General features: G+C 35.7%; 1 protein-coding gene across 3 annotated transcripts in view; it reads left to right on the plus strand.

Annotated features, from left to right (window-relative positions):
• The window catches only part of LOC137239729 (transcriptional regulator ATRX-like), a 108,933-nt gene that overhangs the window by 75,613 nt on the left and 19,938 nt on the right, over nucleotides 1-13,382 (plus strand). For all 3 annotated transcript variants that reach the window (XM_067765344.1, XM_067765345.1, XM_067765346.1), the window contains 3 exons: nucleotides 526-553; nucleotides 2,681-2,747; nucleotides 11,198-13,212. In XM_067765344.1, coding sequence (XP_067621445.1) covers nucleotides 526-553; nucleotides 2,681-2,747; nucleotides 11,198-13,212 — 2,110 coding nt within the window. The remainder of the gene's footprint in view (nucleotides 1-525; nucleotides 554-2,680; nucleotides 2,748-11,197; nucleotides 13,213-13,382) is intronic.

Raw genomic sequence — 13,382 nt, forward strand, 5'->3', positions numbered from 1 at the left:
CAATGTCACCGAATCTCCGTTAAGTCAAGATCAACAGAACCGATTTGTTGATTTTACTAGCACCATTTATTTCAGTGTACATTATGTTATGGCATCTCCATTATTTACTAATGACATTTTTACGTGAATCGATTTAATAGTCGAGGTTTTGACGTTGAACGATGAATTTTGAATTGGTTTAGGTTTCGTATATTCGTAGGTTTACGAAAGTGCAGGATTTCTTGTTAATAAATTCATCATAAAATAAAATAAATGTTGTGAGGAATTATGCAGTTCAGTACTTATCCGGTATTTGTAAACTGATTGCTTTCTATTTCTACTACTAATATTTTTCGAAAATTCGCAAAGAAACAACACAGTTAACGGATGTCAATTCGATTTGGGTGCAAAATGGCCGCAATTGTCAAAAAATTTGTCTGTATAGCAAACCTCTTGTGATTGAATCATGATTTGCCCTAATATGTTTCTTTTTTTTTTTTTTTTGTTAATGAAAAATCGAATGAAATTTCCATTTTTTCTTTACAGAAATTCGTGAGATGCCAAATCCGGATGAGTGAGTAAAGAAAAAATTGTATTGTATCCGAAAATTACTGTTTATTTTATCAAGCAAATATGACACACTTTTCACAGAGAAAGATTTTAGGATCACATTATATTGCATCTTTTTGTATGAAAAACTCCAGCTGCGTTAAATACCTCGTTGCAAATCGCAAAATTTTTACCAACGTATTACTCTTATAACTCTTAAAAACAATACGGTTAAACGACTTTATGGTTATATAGACTCAATCAAAATTCGTGCAGCAATAGCTTAAATACACTAGAATCGTCAAAGCTTCGTCACGTAAGCAGCTTTTCATATAGACGCGTTTTACTCAATCTTATGCCGCCCCAGCGGGTTAGGGGGTCAGAATATACCCCGGTAGGTATGCCTGTCGTAAGAGGCAACTAAAATACCAAATAGATTCAAGGGGTTGTGTAGCGCAATCCCTTTCAAGGAGTTGCCAGCGCAAAATATAGCTTCTCCAACCCAATTGTCAACCTCACCTATCCGTGGCGAATCCGGTTTCATTAACAGCCAAGGCTTTGGCGACCCCGAACTCCTCATGGGTCTAGAGGGCGGGATGACCTAGCAGGTCGCATGTAGTCATACCAAGTCGTTGGTCGGGCTTGGTACCGGGACGTGCCGGATCTGCATCCGGAAAAGGACCAGCATCATTGGTAAGGCCTTCGGGGGAGTATTTTTATGGAGAACGGTAGATTGAGCGACGCTGGCGCTATCTGACATGGAAAATTAGCCAATTCCCAAATTTTGTTGCAAACAAAGCATAGGAAGAAGAATTTGACATTTGCTTTGACTAAGGGTGCTGGCACACTTTGCAAGTGAAACTATTTTTCCCACTCGTTGGTAACTTTTCTAACATTTTTCGCAATTACAAACTGCAATATAACAAATTGCACTACGCTACCGACTGTCTTATACCCAGAGTCGTAATAAAATCCACAAATCTCTTGCTGGCACTACTTGGGGAAAAGATAAAGAAACGCTCATTACCACTTACAAAGGAATTGGCCAGCCGATTGCATGCTACGCGTCCGCGATATGGTCGCCAAGCCTAAAGACTACTCACTGGAAGAAGCTACAGGCTTGCCAAAATACTGCCCTCAGAACCGCCACGGGTTATATTCTTATGTCCCCAGAACACCATCTACATAATGAGGCGAGAATACTCCCCATTAGGGAGAGAAATGAAATGCTAACCAAACAGTTTCTGTTGAATACCCAGAAACCTGGGCATCTCAACAGGCATCTGATTGATGAGCCAACACCGCCCAGGGGCTTAAGGAGTCATCTCCGTAAGCATTATGAGGAAATACGGCACCTGAGAACACAGCCTTATGAAGCCAAAAAATACAAGCAGGTCCTCAGCGAACTCCACAAACAGGCGTCTGACCTTTATTCCAGGAATTGCCCGGTGAATCCAGTACTCAAAGAACAGTACCCAAAACTTGCAGAAGAAGAACGCACACTCCCTAGAGAAACGCGAGTCACTCTAGCTCAACTTCGATCTGGATACTGTAACAGGTTAAACTCTTACCTATCCAGAATCAACCCCGACATACAAAATGTATGCCCTGCTTGCATTATGTTCCACCCCGTTAGAGGATATTGATGACAATTTGTGATCGGTCACACCTATTGGATAGGGCGAAGCACTGCTACAACAACAACAACACAAAATATGTAAGCAAGTATTTCTGTTGTATAGAGAGAATGTTTATAACTGTGATTCGCAAAATTGTATATGTGAGTGGGCAAGGCGAAAAAAACTTCAATTGCCAAGTCTGAAGTTCCTCATATTAATAAACGCAACATCGTGGGTGTAATTAAATTAACAATTGAATATTTTTCTTAAGTATACTGTGTTGCATTTTTGGGGGATGTAATAATGCGAGAGAAATTTATTCCCAACCATTTTCTTGTGCCTAAAGGTCAAAATCCCCGAAATATCAAATTATATGCCCTATATTCTACAGACGTAAATGCTTCCAGACTGCTCAGATTACAATTCCGGCTATGTTTGCTTAACTTTCTGGTTGTTTGTGTAGTATTTCCACATTTCATAGGCTGTCACCGTTTAAGCATTTTACTAATATTCTATTCTATATTTCTTTTCAGATTACAAAATAATATTGCTGCACCGAAATTCCCTCCTTATTTGGGATCCTCGTTATCTGCTTTCAATGTAAGTAGTTGATCATTTTTTCTAAATCCTTTACGAAAAAGTGCTACATGGTTTATAAGATTACGTCAGCAATATAATATATTGCAACGAATTTTGGGAAATTCCTGATAATTATGCACCTTCTGCTAACGTTCGAACCGTTGAATTGTCGAATAAATAACTCCAATATTCAGTATTGCAAAATGATCTTTATTTAGACTACTTTGGGAGTAGTAATTCACAATAGCAAATATACTTCACTAATAGCATGTCTAACTCAAACTGATTCCTTATTCCTCAGCTAGCGATGCTTTTATACTCTCTGTTGCCTTGTTCGCATGTTTCTCATAAGGTCTAGACTTTCGCGAACAGCTGCTTATTTTTTTCTCCTTTATGTGTCTGATATTCACGTTTTGTCTTGTAGTTATATGTGTGAGCAATGAATTCTGCTCTTAGCTGCTGCCTACATGCATGTATGTGAAATATTCTCTTTGCTGTTAGCTGTTTACATGTATGTTTGGCTGCTTGCTTTGATGTTTACATGTACATAAGTGTGGATGCATGCTTTATTGTTGTGCATTTATTTAGTAGCAGCATAGTGATGAAACGAAATGCTAATATTCGCCACAATATGTATAATCCGAAAGGCATCGTTTTTCGAGTTAAGGGCCGAACCGCCTTAGATTGTGCGTTCAAATTCGGGGCTTCAAAATACATTTGAATACATGTGTCGCATTAGCAAATGGTCCCCCTTTTTTATTTTTTATGACAGTGTAGTATTAAAAGCGGTGTTCGGCCAGCAAAAAGTTTGTATAAACTTTTACCAATTGGCACGAGAACAATTTGAATTGTGAAATTCTACTACCATAGTAGTGCTGTAAATAAAGCAAATTTTGCATGCAGAACATTTCAGTTTATATTTTCAACAGTTCAGTGATTCGAACTATTAAAGGGCACAAATTAATCGATATTTCTTGAGATTCGCTACAACACTATTACGAAATTTAAGAATTCACGATTATTCTTTGCCTCCTGTTATCGGCTCGAATCAATGAAATATCAAACAAGAAATATTCTGTACATAAACATTTTCTTACAAGACGACGACAAGGGTGCTACATCTTCACAATTCGAAGTACTAACCTTCTTCACTTACACAGTTTTAAAATCAATCTGATGAATCACTCCTTAAATGGCGCAGCTTATATACTACTCAGATGGTTCGCCACTATTTTTCTCCCACAGTCTAGACTTTGTGGAAACAGTTTTCCAGAGTAGTTGCTTTTTTATTCATCGTTTATGTATTTGGTGCTATATACATGTATTTGTAGCATTAAGCTGTTTCATCTGCTTAAAGGGCCAACTAACTTCCTTAACCCTAACGCCATAGTAATAACCATATTTTTACTTATCCATATCAAATTGGCATCAATTATTGGTGCCTTAACCTAAAAATCTTGAAAATTTCATAAAAATGAAGAAAACGCAAAAACTTACAAACATATACCAAAAAAAAATAAGTCTCTTAGTCACAACGTATCCAAAACAATAAATAAAATCTACAAAAAGTTAATAAATACTCCAACTCAAATATTTTTAGGTTATGGATGTGGTGAAAAACCAAAAACCAATTGGTTGGCTATGATATGGTTATGGCTTTCGCGTTATGGTATGGCACCATTAATCGATTACATTGATTTCCATAAGGTTGGTTCGATCAGCTGTTTTATCTGGTTATTGATAAGTCACCATTAATTGGCCCTTAAATTGCTTATATTCGCCATAATACAGTTACTATCAGTGATGCCATCGAATGAGAAAATCCCTCACTTTTTCACACCAAGAAATATATTCCTTAAATATTAAATTTTCCTTCCATATGTATATGTAAACACGCTTATATTAGCTGACTTGTATGTTTATAACTCTTTTATACCAAATAATACAAAAAAGTGTTATGTATGCGCACCAGTACCCGTCTTTTTAGGTGATACAGTTATGTTTGCGTGTAATTGGTTGCTTTTTAATAAAACACACGTGCTTATTACACAGAGCAGGTAAAAGGTATTAATTTCGAAAGTTTCCACATTTATTTCTGTTAGTTTGCGGGATTCCCTTTTAGAATTTTAGCTCACGTTTTGGCACCAGTGGTTATTATGCGACTGACATGCCCGAAAGTATACTTCGAAATAATAATTTTTTTTTTGCTTTAGAAAACGAATGAACTTTAGTGCATAGTATCTAAAGTTTGAAAAGCGCCTACCGAAAAACAAAAGAACATAGCCAAAGAAAATAGTTTTTTTTTTTTTTGTTTTGAAGCTCACGTGACAAGAAGAGGTAGTGAATATAGCGAAAAACGGGTTGTTATTGCCGAATCCTCTGGCTCTTATTGGTTTCTTATGGGCTTGTCATAGAATGGTTACGCATTATCAACGATTTAAAATTAAGTTTTATAGTTATCTGTATCATAACTACCCCGTGGAGTCGGCTTTAACAAATCGATAACATACTGGTAACACTCCGATAAGGAATCAATAACTTTTTGATAGCAAATCGCTAAATTTTTTATAATGATCGGTAACAATCCGACAAGGAATCGATAACTTTTTTATAGCGAATAGATACATTTTTGATAATGAAGTTGTTAACTTTTCCATTACACGCCGTTACAAATCGGTGGTAACACTCCGATAACAAATGTTTACTAAACAAATTGACATCCTTTTCATAATATAGGGATAGATTCTTTGGTATTAAACCAAATAATAAAAAATAGTTAATTTTTTTTAAATATTGTTTAATTTGTTTGAAGTATAAAATATTATATTAACTAAAAATTTTCATTTTGATATCACCAAACATTTTTTTTTAAAAAGGAAACTATTAAAAAATTATTTAAAAATTAAAATATAAATTACAAAGTATATTTTGTTATAATAATAACCACTATTATATTTGGTATTAAACCGAATAATAAAAAATATTTTATTTTTTAAAAATATTGTTTTATTTGTTTGAAGTATAAAATATTATATTAATAAAAAATTCTCATTTTGATATCACCAAAATTTTCATTTACAAAAACTAATTCGATAACAAAATATTTAAAATTTAAAGTATAAAATACAAAGTTGATAATTTAATAAAAAAATAATAAACACTATAGCTTCTCGGTAAAAAATCGGTAACTTTTTGATAAAAAGACTGATAACTTTTCGATAACACTCCGAAAAAATAAATAATATATTCATAACATATCGATAGATTTTCGATGATGTGTCCAAAAGAACAGACGGATAATCAATTTTATTTTAATTTAATTTTTTTCGTTTGTTTTATTTTAGTTTATTTCATTTTATGCTACTTAATTTTTTTATTTTATTTTTATTCCATTTTATTTTATTTTTTGTTCTATTTCATTAAATTCAATTAAATTTTATATATATCGATTTATTTAGTTTATTTCATTTCATTTTAATTCGTTTTTTTTTTAATTGTAATTATTTTATTGCTTATCTTTATTTATTTATTACTTCATATAAATCTAACCCAATAATGTACAAGATGGTATAACCAACAAAACCCTAAAAATAATCCAATTTCAACTTAAACATGAATACCTAACCACAAGCTTTATTTTTGTAAACACTTCTTGTATTAGAAATAAAAATCACGCGTTTGCTCTCGCTCTTTATTTCCAACAAAACAACAGTGTATACATCTCTTCGGGCACTTGCATGCACAGCCTTTGTGTATATGCTCAGAGCCTTTAATATACTTGTAACGAATTCTAGGAAATCCCTGATTATTATGAACCTCCTGTTAAAGTTGGAATCGCTGAACTGTCGAATAAATAACTCCAATATTCACGATGGCAAAATGGTCTTTATTTACAACTCTACTTCACAATTATCACGTACTTCACAAAAACGTGTTTAAATCAAACTGATAGATTTTTCCCCAGCTTGGTCTGCTTTTATACTCTTTGTTACCTCGTTCGGATATTTCTCCTAAGGTCTAGAATTTTCACGAACATGCCTTCTGGAATAGTTGTATCTCATACTTCTTCATACTTCACAACTTCTGCTCTTAGCTGATTATAACGTGTGATGTGTTATTGTTTCTCTTTCTTCAAGCTGCTGGTTATGTGTATGTGTAGCTGCTTGCTATGATGTGTTAATTTACATTAGTGTGGCTGCTTGCTTTAATGTGTACATGTACAAAAATGTGGCTGCTTGCTTTATTTTTGTTGCGCATTTATTTAGTAGCAGCATAGTGATGTATAGAACTGTTAATATTCGCCACAATATGTATTTGTTTGTGACGTGTTAAGCCTGAGTTGCTGAGTTACTTCGCTCATATTAACTCTATCACTACGGTTGTAGAGACTACACCTTTTCCAGTTTAAGTTCACAAATTTACAACTCAAGTTCAGAAAATTGCAATTCAAGTTCATAAAATTACAATTCAAGTTTAGAATTTCTAATTTAAATTCAGAAATTTACAATTCTAGTTCAGAAATTTACAATTCAAGTTCAGATTTTCCAATTTAAGTTCAGAAATTCCAATTCAAATTCAGAAAATTACAATTCAAGTTCAGAAAATTACTATTCAAGTTCAGACTTTTCGTTTCAAGTTGAGAAAGTTACAATTCAAATTCAGAAAATTAGAAGTAGGGTGTAATTTTTCAAAAGTTATTCCAATTCATAATGCGTAATGCAATACTTATATGTTTTTTGTGAAAGTGTTGATGCTTCGTTGACAATGGTGGCTTGGATTTACTGTACCCCAAGTTTTCTCCACCCGCTGAGCTGGTTGTGCGCTGGGCTTGGGACCCGTCACGTAAAACCATACTCCAATGAAATATACCAACAATCCTCGGATAAATACACTCTATATTGATGACGACCATGGCAAACGTTGAAGGACAGTGAATTGAGGGCATGCACCTGGAACGTCCGCTCCCTGAATGGGATTTGTGCAGATGCCCGGCTGGTTGATGTCCTCGTCAAAGCAAAATCTGACATCACCGCCATCCAAGAAATGCGTTGGACGAAGCAAGGAAGAAAGAAGATCACAAATTGGGACATCTATTGGAGTGGCCATACGAATAAGCGCAGTTTCGGCGTCTCGGATTCGTGGTGGGAGAGAGACTTTGTCGCCAAGTTCTGGCGTTCACGCCTGTGGACGAGCGTCTCGCCGCTATCCGAATAAAAGCAAAATTGTTTAATATATCATTCATCTGCGCCCATGCGCCGACAAAGAAGAAAGACGATGAGGTGAAAGACACTTTTTATGAACAATTAGAACGCACATACGAGCGCTGCCTCATGATATTAAAGTCGTGCTTGGCGACTTTAACGCCAGGGTGGGCAAAGAAGGTGTTTTTGGCCCTACAGTCGGAAAGTTCAGCTTACACATGGCCGTGTTTTTTTTTCACACGCGTATACGTTTACGTTTGCGCGTGAAAAAAAAACGCCTATCCTCGCTTAGATAATGCTTATGAGACCCATCTAGCGGCAGTGTTTAAATAACTAACATAACAGCACAGGGTGTACATAACAGCACAGGGTGTAAGCGGAGACACAACCCTCTGATGGCCATAGGGTATAACATATAGCTGAATCAGTTGCGATGAATTGTGGACACTTATAGAATACATAGAATTAGTGTAGAGGGTGAAACAAAAACACATATTTCAGTTACATCTGAGTATAATGCGTATTGAAATTTGTAGGACAAATTTTATGCGCAGCAATTTCCACTCCGTTGGAAGGGCCAGGTGGAAAACGATTTAAACTCCCTTGGTGTGACCAATTGATGCCGGTTGGCGGAGCGAAGGAGCGACTGGCGCGCCTTGTTGGACGGCCATAACCGTTTAGACGGTTAAGCGCCAATTAAGTAAGTAAGAGGATGGATGACTCTTTGCAACAAGTGCAAGAGGACGCTCCAGCCATGAAAGTACTTCAGTCGACACTGCAGATTGGAAGCAGTGGAAGGGGGTGACCTCCACAGAGTTGCGAGAGGCGGGTGGAGGAAGACTTGATCTATGCACACAGTACTTTTACGTTACTTGCGGGAGTGTGGAGGCGCCGTTGATTTCGTCATCACTGCTGTCATACTCAATGCAGATCAATGTGCTTGTGACCTTTATGTAGAATATAGCTGGATGTCCTTGTAGCTGATCTCTTATGAGAGGAGGAGAGAGAAGAGAGGAAACCGTTTTTTTCGCTATCTCCTTCATGTGAGCAAAATTGATTTAAGTGAGTTAAGAAGTCCAATGCTTTCTTAACAGTAGGCCTTCATAACCTTCATTAAGATTATTAGCGCTAACATTTACCATGTTACATACTTTAATTGTTGTAATTTTCTGAACTTAAATTGGAATTTCTGAACTTGAATTGTAACTTTCTGAATATGAATTCTAAATTTCTGAATTTAAAATGAAATTTCTGAACTTGAATTGTAATTTTCTGAACTTGAATTGTAAATTTCTGAACTTGAGCTGTAAATTTCTGAATTTAAATTGGAAATTCTGAATTTGAATTGTAATTTTCTGAACTAAAACTGGAAAAGGTATACACCTGCATTTACATTCTACATGTATCTCCCAAATAGCATACCTCTTACAAAGGCTACGCTTACGTTTACAATTACATCGTAACTTTACATTCAGTATTCCAACGTAATATTAGTAAAGATGTTTGCACATTAAAAATCTGAAAGCTTTTATAAAATAGTAGACTCATTTTTATACTCAGCTGAGCAGAGCTCACAGAGTATATTAACTTTGTTCGCATAACGGTAATCCGTAACGGTATAAACTAATCGAGATAGATATAGACTTCTATATATCAAAATGATCTGGGTGAAAAAAGAAATTCATTTAGCCATGTCCGTCCGTCTGTGAACACGATAACTTGAGTAAATTTAGGTTCCTGGGCGCTAATCTCAGATCGCTATTTAAAATGAACGAAATCGGACTATAACCACGCCCACTTTTTCGATATCGAAAATTTCGAAAAACCGAAAAAGTGCGATAATTCATTACCAAAGACGGATAAAGCGATGAAACTTGGTAGGTGCGTTGACCTTATGACGTAAAATAGAAAATTAGTAAATATTTGGACAATGGGCGTGGCACCGCCCACTTTTAAAAGAAGGTAATTTGAAAGTTTTGCAAGCTGTAATTTGCCAGCCGTTGAAGATATGATGATGAAATTTGGCACGCACGTTACTCCTATTACTATATGTGTGCTAAATAAAAATTAGCAAAAAAAATTTTTTTAAGTCAAATTTTAACAAAAAATTTTAAATCTTTACAGTATATAAGTAAATTATGCCAACATTCAACTCCAGTAATGATATGGTGCAACAAAATACAAAAATAAAAGAAAATTTCAAAATGGGCGTGGCTCCGCCCTTTTTCATTTAATTCGTCTAGAATACTTTTAAGGCCATAAGTCGAACAAAAATTTACCAATCCGTGTGAAATTTGGTAGGTGTATAGACTCCATGACGATAATTGTTTTCTGTGAAAATGGTTGAAATCGGTTGAAGCCACGCCCAGTTTTTATACACAGTCGACCGTCTGTCCTTCCGCTCGGCCGTTAACACGATAACTTGAGCAAAAATCGATATATCTTTATTACTAAACTCAGTTCACGTACTTATCTGAACTCACTTTGTATTGGTATAAAAAATGGCCGAAATCCGCCTATGACCACGCCCACCTTTTCGATATCGAAAATTACGAAAAATTATAAAAATGCCATAATTCTGTACCAAACATGAAAAAAGAGATGAAACATGGTAATTGGATTGGTTTATTGACGCAAAATATAACTTTAGAAAAAATTTTGTAAAATGGGTATGACACCTACCATATTAAGTAGAAGAAAATGAAAATTTCTGCAGGGCGAAATCAAAAGCCCATGGAATCTGTTCGTGGTATTACATATATAAATAAATTAGCGGTACCCGACAGAAGATGTTCTGGGTCACCCTGGTCCACATTTTGGTCGATATCTCGAAAACGCCTTCACATAGACAATTAAGGGCTACTCCCTTTTAAAACCCTCATTAATACTTTTAAACTGATACCCATATCGTACAACACACATTCAAGAGTCTTTATGACGATATCTTGAAATTGCGTCCACCTATAGAACTATGGCGCACTCCCCTTTAAAATACTCTTTAATACCTTCCATTTGAAACCTATGTCATAAAAACACATTCCAGGGTTACCCAAGGTTCATTTTGGTGATTTTCCCTTATTTTGTCTCCAAAGCTCTCAGCTGAGTATGTAATGTTCGGTTACACCCGAACTTAACCTTCCTTACTTGTTGGGTCTAAACTTGTCCTGTTTTTTGTCTGATCTCGACAAAAAACAGCACAGATATTAGTTATACAAATAGCTTGAAAATAAACGAAATGAAAACTATAATTATCTCTATATATATTTACAGCAAATGTCAGCACTATTCAATTATGGCAATTTCTCACCAGCCACGCTTTCACCATATTTGCCGTATCTCTCTCATTTGAACAACTACACCGCTTCCAATCAACAATATTTGGAAATGCGTAAAAGACTTGCTGAAGGTACATTTCCCTATACGGATATGAGTGCATCGCTTGGCACTACACCATACAATACACCATTTGCACAAAACCCGCCCAAATCTTTAACAACAAATCCACTCATACCAGACATGTCCAATTTGCACAATAGTGCATTGCATACGAATCCTCTAAGTGCGTTAGGCGACTTAAGCTTGTTTGGTTTGGGCAATCCCAACAATCATATGCCACACAATGTAAATACATCAACTTTACAACAGCAACAACAACAACAACGACAACATAGTTCACCCAACTATGCCGCAACAACAAATCCAACGGCAGCAAATAGCATGCAAGCTAATTTTGATTATCAAATGTATGAGAATAGCTTGAAAAGCCTTGTTAATTATAGGCATGATTTTGCTGCTAATGGAAATACAACAAATAAATCGAAATCGGGAAATATGCCACCAGCACCAGTGCAGGCATTTAAAAATCCACTCTATGCACAAATGGGCAGCACGAATTATGATAAAAATGCTATGACAAATATAAATAGTCCATCGCCAAAACCTATGGAACAACAACAACAACAACAATCACAAAAACAACATACCGATAAAAATACTGGAAAATCTGCGTCGTCGACAGATATTACGGCGTCACTGCCACCATTGAATGTTAGCTCAACCAGAAATGATGCGGCTATGAATAAAAACAATTTTGGTAATTTGAGCAATTCAAGTAGCGCACGTAGCTCACCGCTACCACAAGTTTTAAGTAAAAGAAATTATAACGATGTACATATTGCGAATGCAAATGAGGGACGCTTAACACCAAATCAAAAATCGGCAAAAGATGCCCAACTTAGTGGCAATTTGACAAATTTTCAGTCATACAAAAATAACAACAACAGCACAACAAATAATAGTGGCAATAGCAATAGTAGTATTTATACAAACAAAAATCTAACAACTGGCAAAACATCTAACGATAATATGAATAGCAATAAATCATCAATGCAGATTATACCCACCACAAGTCCACCAGGCACGTCTAGCATCACAAAGCAATATACTGATATATCGCCAAGTATTTCATTAACAGCCGTCACCACTACGAGTGCTAGTAAAAGTGCTGCAAGCAATTCTAATTTCAATCAAGCAAAAAATCAAACAAAAAATAACTCAAGCAATAAAACATTAACAACAAATAATAATAGTAACAGCAATAAATCCGCCGAATTCACAAAATCCTCAACAACTTATGCAACAAATAAATTTTATGAAATGAATAAGCAACCACCACCAAATCGTCCAGTTTCTAAAACGAATACGTTAAAATCAACCACACCATCTGCATCTGATACGAAGTCAACAACAGCAACAACATCTACTAATGCACAAACAACGCAAAATACGTATCAAAAAAATGCTACCGATATTGGTTCAAAGCTCTTAGCAGCCATGAATAATGCACGTAATAAGAATTTAATTCAAAAGAAACCACAAAATCTTACTGTACAACAAATAAAGTCTGGTGCCACTACCAATACCGCACGCACACCAACAACAATTACAGCAGTTAAAACAACTCAAAATGGTAGCAGCAGTACGAAAGCAACAACAACAAAATCTTCCACAGCCGCGCAACAAAGCGATACACGCAGAGCAGGCGGCGGCGTATCTATAGAAAAGCGACTCGCATCGCCCAACACATCGACACCACCACAATCCTTAACAAGTGCTCAAGCACCACAGAAAAGTGGCGCATCAACATCAAGTTCTCTTAAAATGCAACCAAATGCTACTAATAAATCTGCCGCATCATCATCATCATCGAAAGACAATATGTTAACGTACATTCTAGATAAATGTATTAATCAGAAAAAGTTTACTATTGGTGCTCCCACTAAAGGGTAAGTAATCGTATTTTTGTGTACACACAACAAAATTTTGATGTCAAGACCGCAGTTTGTGTGATGGTAGCGTGCTCCGTCTACCACACCGAAGATCCTGGGTTCACGCCCCGGAAAAAGCAATATCAAAAACTTTAGAAACAAGTTTTTTTCAATTAGAAGAAAATTTT

The sequence above is a fragment of the Eurosta solidaginis genome, chromosome 2 (assembly GCF_040869045.1).
Source record: "Eurosta solidaginis isolate ZX-2024a chromosome 2, ASM4086904v1, whole genome shotgun sequence".
Classification (NCBI taxonomy): domain Eukaryota; kingdom Metazoa; phylum Arthropoda; class Insecta; order Diptera; family Tephritidae; genus Eurosta; species Eurosta solidaginis.